Raw genomic sequence first — 8,687 nt, forward strand, 5'->3', positions numbered from 1 at the left:
AATTAGGACAGTGCAAGTATGAATTATTTTCATCTTAATTTAAGTAAAAAATAAAAACTTTTAATCTAATGGTCTTAAATTTCTTAAATAAAAAATATGTATAGTTCTCATATAAACTAGTTACTTAAAATATAGAAATTAAAAAGCTTTACTAAATATAAAAAACCACTCTCTTTTTAAAATTGATTAAAATATAAAATAAGACACTTAAATTAAGACAGAAGAACAGAGTATATGAATATTATATAATATAAAATAATTCGACATAGTACATAAACATTTCATTTAACTTGACCTTGACTTACATTTATACCATCTAATTTTGAATGTCCACACGTAGACACTTAAACTTATATAAAATTAAACGAATAGATTCATTCATCCTACGTAACATCCTATATGATAATTTTGTGACCTACGCGACATCCTATGCATTATGTCACGCAAAACATATTTACCTACTTGTTTAATTTCATATAAATTTAAATGTTTACTCATACACTGAGCCGATTAAAAAGGACATATTTATGGAAGTGGCAAAAGAAGGCGGCAAAAAGAGAGAAAAACAACAAGAGGTTTCTTCCTCTCTTTTCTCACACACAAAAAAACTAAACTTTCCTTGTGTGGGTATTGGGTTTTGGCTTTGCATATACACACAAAAATATACTACTACAAAGTCCAAAAACACTATTATTATAATTTTTTTTGTTACTAGTGCTCAACTATATTGTTATATATAAAACATTTATGTTTTCTAAAATATTTCAAGAGCAAGAAATCTCTTCCCTCCATTGAGAGAGTTCCTTTTACACAAGAAACAGAACAACAAATACAAAGAATATATAAACTCATTCAATCAATTTTTGTGATACTTACAAAGATGTTTTCTGTTATATGCATTCTCTTGTTTTGTTTGTTAATCTCTTTTTTCCCACAAATTATAGTTTCCTTTAATCTCACACTTCCTCATCAACATCCTTACCCTGAAGCTGTGGTTCAAGAAGTACAAAGGTGATTCTAGCTTTATGCTTAACATTACTTCATATTCTTAGTATTTTTTGCTCATATAAGCATCTTTGTGTCTTTACTTGAATCGAGAGTCTATCAGAAATAACTTTTCTACTCCACATAGGTAGAAGTAAGGTCTAAGTACATCTTATTGACCTCACGGTTGAATTACACTGAATATATTATTGTTGTTTGACTATCTCTGTTTTTCTACAAGAAAATCCACAAAATCCAATTTGAGCTTTTCTTTTGGTTTCTCTTGAGGTGTTCGATGTCCGTTTTAGGACAAACTAATCCGACTTTGTATCAGGAAGTCTCACATTGGAGGTAAAACATAGTGTACCAAAGATAGCTCAACAATCAGAACTTGAATTCGAAATTTCTGATTAAGAATGAAAGAGTACTTACCACATTAACGATAACTCCATCTTGAGTTTTGATTCTTCCCTGCTACAATGTCTTCAAGGTTAAAAATCACCACAAATATCAGCTTCTCTATACCCGAGCTCCAATTTTGCTTGCATTCTTCACCAGCGCTCGCCAAATGTATGACTCATCTTGCTCCCCACACGGCATATGTTGGTTGAGCTCAAAATTGTCACATATTCATATCGATTCTAGTACTAAATTTGACTGTTCTGATGAAATCCGATGTGTTAGTGCTAGTACAATTATATGCTAAATATATATTTTTTCTTTGTTTACAGGAAGGTGAACGAATCGATTTCGAGGAGGCAACTATGGAACACCACCATGAATGCCATAACTACCCAATGTGAAACCGGAAATCCAATAGACGATTGCTGGCGCTGCGATCCAAATTGGTCGAAAAACCGGCAGCGCTTAGCCGATTGCGCCATCGGCTTCGGCCAGAACGCAATAGGAGGTAAAAACGGCAAATACTACGTCGTTTCCGATTCCTCCGATCTCGACACCGTAAATCCAACTCCGGGAACACTCCGGTACGCCGTAATCCAGGAAGAACCACTCTGGATCATCTTCTCCGGCGATATGTTCATAAAATTGAAACACGAACTCATCGTTAACAGTTACAAAACAATCGACGGCCGGGGAGCGAAAGTTCACATCACCGGTAACGGATGTATAACGTTACAGTATATTAGCAATGTGATTATACACAATATTCATATTTACAATTGTTTACCGTCGGGGAATACTAATATACGGTCGACGCCGACGCACGTCGGCCACCGGGGTAGATCGGACGGCGACGGGATCTCGATATTTGCGTCACGGAATATATGGATTGATCATTGTGCTTTATCGCATTGTACTGATGGCTTAATTGATGCTATTATGGGGTCCACTGGTATAACGATCTCTAATAGCTATTTCAGTCACCATGATGAAGTGATGCTGCTGGGACATGATGATAAGTACTTGCCTGATGCTGGAATGCAGGTTAGATGAATTTTCAATACCTCCGTAAATGTTGTTCAAACTTTTCAAAAAAATATCGATTGATGCATGTCGGAACCTTCATAATGTTCTTGTAATGAAGTTTCAAAATAAAATGAGTGAACTTCACGTGTCAAAATTACTTCTGGAAAAAGGTTCGGATTTATCTAAAGACAAATTAAGAATTTGAAGTTTAACCATGCTGGATTTTAGTGATTGTGAGTTATTTCGGTTCTAAACTTTCAAAAAGAATGACCTATCTTCTGACCTCTTTTTTTTTTTTTTTACAACACTTTAATTTCAGTTTTCCACCTGACATGTTTAAGTTTGGTATATTTACTTTCTGATCATAAAATTGAAAAATCTTCTTTATTTTTTCTTAAACTCTATATATTAAATTTAGTCATTTTTTTTCAAACAGAAGAAGTAGCTTATACATATCAAAATGATTTTTTTAAGACAATTACAGTCGAAATTCGTACTTTTTACTCACCTTTGAATTTATTTATCCATATGCTTTTGACTATGATTTGAATTTACCATTCTTTATACTTCAATTAGGGTTCATATTGGAGCTCTATAGCTTAGAATAAAATTAAGATATTTCATATAATATAGTTTTTTGTCCTCATATTAAATTTTCGGGTTTTAATGTGTAATTTTGTGAATAAAATAGGTGACAATAGCATTCAATCATTTTGGAGTAGGGCTAGTACAAAGAATGCCAAGATGTAGAAGAGGATATATACATGTTGTCAATAATGATTTTACTGAATGGCAAATGTATGCAATTGGAGGAAGTGCTAATCCTACTATTAATAGTCAAGGCAACCGATATACTGCCCCACTCGATGCAAATGCAAAAGAGGTATTTTTCACTCTTTTTTTTTCGTTTGTTTAAATTTTACTGGACAGAGTTATCCGATATATATATTTATAAAAGAATAGATATTTCATAAAATTATTCAAAATGCACGCAAATTATATAGGGCTTATCTTTTTCTTTTTTAAATTTTTTTATATAAAGCTTAAATGTCACATTCATATCTTTTTTTTCAACTTGAGAAAAGACCTCCCCTAGAACATATGCTTTTTTGTTTTACTGCATGGTTTATTGGGGAAAATATTGACATTGTTTGTAGGGACCATAGTTTCAATTTCCCAAATTCCTATATAAGAAAAACACCCTCATACTCTCATCATTCAAAAATTCCGAGGCGTTCAGCCATGTTTTATTATGAATTTTTTTTAAAAAATATTTATAATGATATTTGAAAATTGTCGTTGTGGTTGACAACGAATACAAGTTGAAATTGTTTTTGACTTTTTGCGAGTAATTTGGACTCTAAAGGAGTGATAAAATCTTCTTCTCATGGCCACAAACGAGTTTTCTGAAGTTTAACTTTGAAAAACGTAAAAAAATATAATCATTGTCGAACACTCCCTTAATATTTGGTTGTCTATTTCTACCTCGACCACACACAATAAAATCGTAAATAGTCAAACAAAATTCAATCCATGAACAACATTATTTCAATAAAAGTCATAATGTCAGAGGAATCGTTACCACAAGACATAATATAGTTCCTTTTTAGTTAATTTTAACAAGAATGTTTTGCAAATTGCAAAAAATTAACCATAATTAGTTGTAAGTACTTGATTTAAATATTGTTAACAAGAATGTTTCGTCTGTTTAATAGGTGACAAAGCGCGTGGAGACAGACGAGGGGGAATGGAGTGGGTGGAACTGGAGAACAGATGGAGACGTAATGGTAAATGGAGCATTTTTTGTGCCATCAGGTGAAGAAGGACTTGGCAACCAATACGCGAAAGCCTCGAGCGTGGAGCCCAAATCCGCTGCTATTATTGATCAACTTACACTTAATGCCGGTGTTTTTGGTGCCCCAAGGTACACACAACCCAACATTTCTAATATATTGACATTTTTACCCCTAGTGTCTAAATAATTTCTTAATTTTAAAATACTTAAAACTTGATAATTGGAAATTACATGAAAAAAATAGACTAAATGGTCTAACGGTTAATGAAATAGATGAAAAAAATTAGAGGAGATTATGACTTAATATAAGTAAACACTAAAAAATACGGTAGGTAATTTTTTCTTATTTGTTTAAGTTATAGAGGATAAAGTTGTCTGATATCTTATCGTGATTCTCTGAACAAATCTAACATCGACAAATTTTTTAAATATCTAAATTTTGTATTAAGAAAATAAAATTTAGACACTTAACGTATTTTATTATTGTGCAGACCTAAGACCAAAGGGAATAATATCACTAGATTATATGATTGTGTGACGATAGTGGAATAAAATTAAGGAACCCACTATTTCTTGTTTTAATTTTTTGTTTACTATATTTTTTAAATCTCGAAAAATACATTTTCTTGTTTCTTTCTTATTTCGCAGTGAGGGTGTTGATCGAATAGAAGATAGTGTGGATTCGTTAAAGGCTAAAGAATATACTATCTCCGTTTCAATTTTTTTGCTTTACTTTTTTCTTTCATCCGTTTAAAAAATAAGCGTTTCTTCTTTTGACAATTTTTTAGGTTTAACTTTTTACATGCAATGTTAGATCATAGGATTAAAATATTTTGATACATTTTACGTATGTTAGTTTATATTACAAAGTTTTGAAAGTTCTTTTTTTAAAAAAAATTCATGTTAAATTAATTTTGAAAAACAAATCGAAACGGAGAAAGTATATTTTATTTATTTTAGTTTAGTAGAAAGGTTAAAATAAGTAGAAAGATATATATGATAGTAGAAAGGTTAGAATAAGTAGAAAGATATATATGATACGTGGATCCACGTGAGAATACGTACATTGAGAATCTTAATAGAGCCTTATGTACTCTTTGAATTGTCTTTTTCTATAGTCGAGTCCACATAGATTTAAGTAACGTTACTTTATTTTTTCTATTTAGTATTCAGTTATCTCATATTGAAATCGATTAAATCTGAAATCACATAAAGAAGTTTATATTAAGTATCTTTATTTAGTAGATATAAATGAGATCTCTAGTTAAAAAAAAGAAAACTCCATTCAAAAGACTTGAACTTGTGAAAACCTTTTATTAAGAATTATAATATTTATCTCTCTATTATAATTTATTGATAAGTAAAGTTACCTTTAGTAATATTATATTATGCATAATATTTGAGAATTTAAAAGGTGATGGAGATGTCACTGCTCAAGAAAGGGGTCCATTTTTTCTTGTATTTGATCAACTCGTGGACCTAGTCACTTTTAACGTCACCAAACCTTACATAAATAAAGTGTTATGAATCTAGTATTTTTCTTTTGTTCGTTTTAATTGTGGTTTTCGAATCAATTTTCATTCAACTCAATTAAATTTATAGGTGTTTAGTATGTCCCATTGGTAACTTTGTCTATCTTGACTTAGACAGATGATATGAAAATTATTTAGTATTTTTACTTCAACTTAAAATCTCATAATTCTCAATCACGTCATTAATCACTATTATACTAACAAATTTCTAACAACATAAAGAGGTCAAGTCTAGAATCTTTATATTTTATATATGTATCTATCTATATAGTATAGTACTAATAATTATAATTAAATTTAGTGAAGGGCAAAAAGGGAAGATTAGGTCAGGTGAGGTTATTTAATAAGAGTGTGTGAGAGATATGAAGTTAGATTCTTTGGGTTCATGCATTCCAGCCCATGCAAAAAAGTGGGCCCAAAATGCACTTTTTTATTAAAGAATTTGGACCCCACACTTGATATTAATTGGGCCTATTGGACTAAAGATAAAGGTAGGGCCCATATGGCCTAGTTGCTCAATTTGGTATTAAAGATTTAGTGGAAAAAATGCAAGTACTAGTACATGTTAGACTCACACCTCTTGCGTTGTGTACGTTGAAAACAGTCTCTTTACCTCATAAAGAAAGGGATAAAATTCTCGTTTAGTGATAGATTTTAATGTTTAAAACTATAAACATTAATTTTTGAAGTTATGATTTTTAAAATTTAAAGTTGTGTTGATCGTGAAATTTTATTTGTGGAAGTCCCAAAAGTTGATCTGGACCAATTTTTGAAACTTGAACTTTTTTTAAAGACAACTTTTTAAAGTATCATGCAAAATCTATGTGAAAACATATTTTTTAAGACAATTTTTTAAAATTTGATTCAAAATCTATAGTCAAATGCTGATAAAATCTGTGTACGTTATTTTTTTCGAACCTCACTTATGAAATTAGGTTAGGAATGTTGTTGTTGTACTTGCACCAATATAAATAAATATGTTCTTTTGTAAATAAACAATTTCCCCTTCTTTTTTTGGATGTATTAGACTCTTAGAAAATGGCATATCAAAAAGACCTTTTCCGTTCTCTAACCTATTAGAATCGTTTAATTAATATATTTGAATAAACAAAAACCAAAAAAAAAAAAAGAATAAACAAAAAATTACTCACCCTCTCATATTTCTTGAAATAAATTTTAAATGTGTCATTATCAAGAAAAATTAGACCCATAATGGGACATCTACTATTTGCCCACATGTTTTTCTCCAACAAACTATTATAGTTTTTATTGCAATTTTTTTTTAAAAAAAAAAGCCATCATTTTAGGTATATGTCTCTCTTAGTCTCTTTGTATAACAAAATTATTGAACGGTATTAGAAAATAAAAAGTAAAGGGGTGGGGGAATTGAAAATTTAAATTTATTCAATATTTAATACGAAAGATATTGTGCTTTTGAAATTATGAATTTATTCTTAAATTGGTGGAGCTTAGTTCAAGTGGCAATGATCGAGAGACTCGTGATTTAGGTCACATATTTGAATCTTGCATCATGCAAATTAAGCACGGTATTTAGGTGGAGAAGAAATAATGATTCGACCTCAGAAGAGATTGGAAAATTTGATTAAAAAATCTAAATAATTGTAGAAAAGAACTAGAGATACTTTATTATATACGAGAAACTCATGAAAAATGAAGAGACGTTATTATCTGTGAATTTCGAAGGGTGCATTTGATCCTTAGGATTGGCCAGACAAATTTTAGCAATAACACACGCACATATACAAAGTTTTCAAACGATGTATTTGTTATAATAATTTTTATTAATAGATACAAAATGGTCCAATCTTAAATTCATTTATATGTATATATGTTATATCATTACTCATTAGTAACTCATTCTTTCACATCTATATATATTTCATATCGAAAATATTAGGATTCAATCTCTAATAATATATTTTATTATTTTAAAAAAAAAAACAGGGATAAAAGTATTAGTATATCATATGGAGGAGGGACCACCACCGGAGCTAGCGGGAGCGGTGGTGGCGGGTCCACTGGCGCCGGCGATGATGGTGACTTTTTTGGAATGATGTTTGGGAGCGGCGCACCACAAAAATTATCATCAACCACTTATTATACTATCTTATTATCTCTTTTAATTATTTTATTTTTGTACACCAACCAATTATTTTTAATCTTACTATAGCATTTACTTATATTGTTATATTTATTCAAGAAAGAATCAAAAGATATAAGAAAATATATTGCAACTTGATAATCTCAAGGGTCCCAATTTTTCTTTGTATATAATAATTGATTGATAGGAATGTGAAAGAGAGGAATTTATGGGTTGTTAGATATTGTGTCACACTCTTAGGTTTCACTTTTTTTTTATGTCTTGTTCCAATTTATTTAAAAAGAATAATGGTGTTCTATTTTTAAAAATAGTTTAAAATTTAAATCTCAATCCATCACTCAACAATATGATCTAGATATATTATTGTCACCTATTCTTACTTAAAAACTTAAAAAGAAGCTATAAAAATAGAGAAATGGTGGATAGTAAAGAAAGTAAAGTAGAAATAGAATCTGCTTACGAAATGAAGTAGTCTAAATAAGAACGAGAAGTATCCACCAAAAAAAGCTGGCTTTTTGAGAAGTCCATTGTCACCGTGCTTACATTCATGGAAATTCTCCTCTTTTTTTTATCAAAGACTTGATTGAATACAAAATCTATTTCACAAGAATTACATAAAGATCTAAAATTGTTTGAGAAATGCATAATTGATTGATAAGAATGTCAAAGAGGTATTTATGGGTTGTTAACTATTGGACGTCACCACTTTGTTTTCCCTTATTTTTTTAAAAAACATTTTCTTCTTGTGGGGTGCTTGAGTATGACTTAGAATTGGTGGCTAATGGAATTTTTTGACTTTTTGCGATAAATGATGATGAATTAAAGT

The 8,687-nt window shown here is 30.2% G+C and overlaps 1 protein-coding gene across 1 annotated transcript; it reads left to right on the plus strand.

Moving 5' to 3' along the window:
• Positions 1 to 710: 710 nt before the first annotated feature.
• On the plus strand, positions 711 to 7,948 carry LOC125837025 (probable pectate lyase 13). The gene is made up of 5 exons (XM_049516161.1): positions 711 to 1,011; positions 1,716 to 2,430; positions 3,104 to 3,295; positions 4,128 to 4,336; positions 7,705 to 7,948. Exons 1-5 carry the CDS (start codon positions 881 to 883, stop codon positions 7,928 to 7,930), a joined length of 1,473 nt encoding a protein of 490 aa, XP_049372118.1. The 5' UTR covers positions 711 to 880; the 3' UTR covers positions 7,931 to 7,948.
• Positions 7,949 to 8,687: the final 739 nt, after the last annotated feature.

This window comes from Solanum verrucosum, unplaced genomic scaffold (genome assembly GCF_900185275.1).
Source record: "Solanum verrucosum unplaced genomic scaffold, falcon-dt-bn FXZP01000165.1, whole genome shotgun sequence".
Classification (NCBI taxonomy): domain Eukaryota; kingdom Viridiplantae; phylum Streptophyta; class Magnoliopsida; order Solanales; family Solanaceae; genus Solanum; species Solanum verrucosum.

Bases quoted from the DNA above. Each gene is read 5' to 3' on its own strand.
- LOC125837025 (XM_049516161.1), top strand. From the start codon at position 881: ATGTTTTCTGTTATATGCATTCTCTTGTTTTGTTTGTTAATCTCTTTT. The intron at 3,296-4,127 runs GTATTTTTCACT...TCTGTTTAATAG, and splicing joins TCGATGCAAATGCAAAAGAG to GTGACAAAGCGCGTGGAGAC. The intron at 4,337-7,704 runs GTACACACAACC...AAAAAAAAACAG, and splicing joins GGTGTTTTTGGTGCCCCAAG to GGATAAAAGTATTAGTATAT.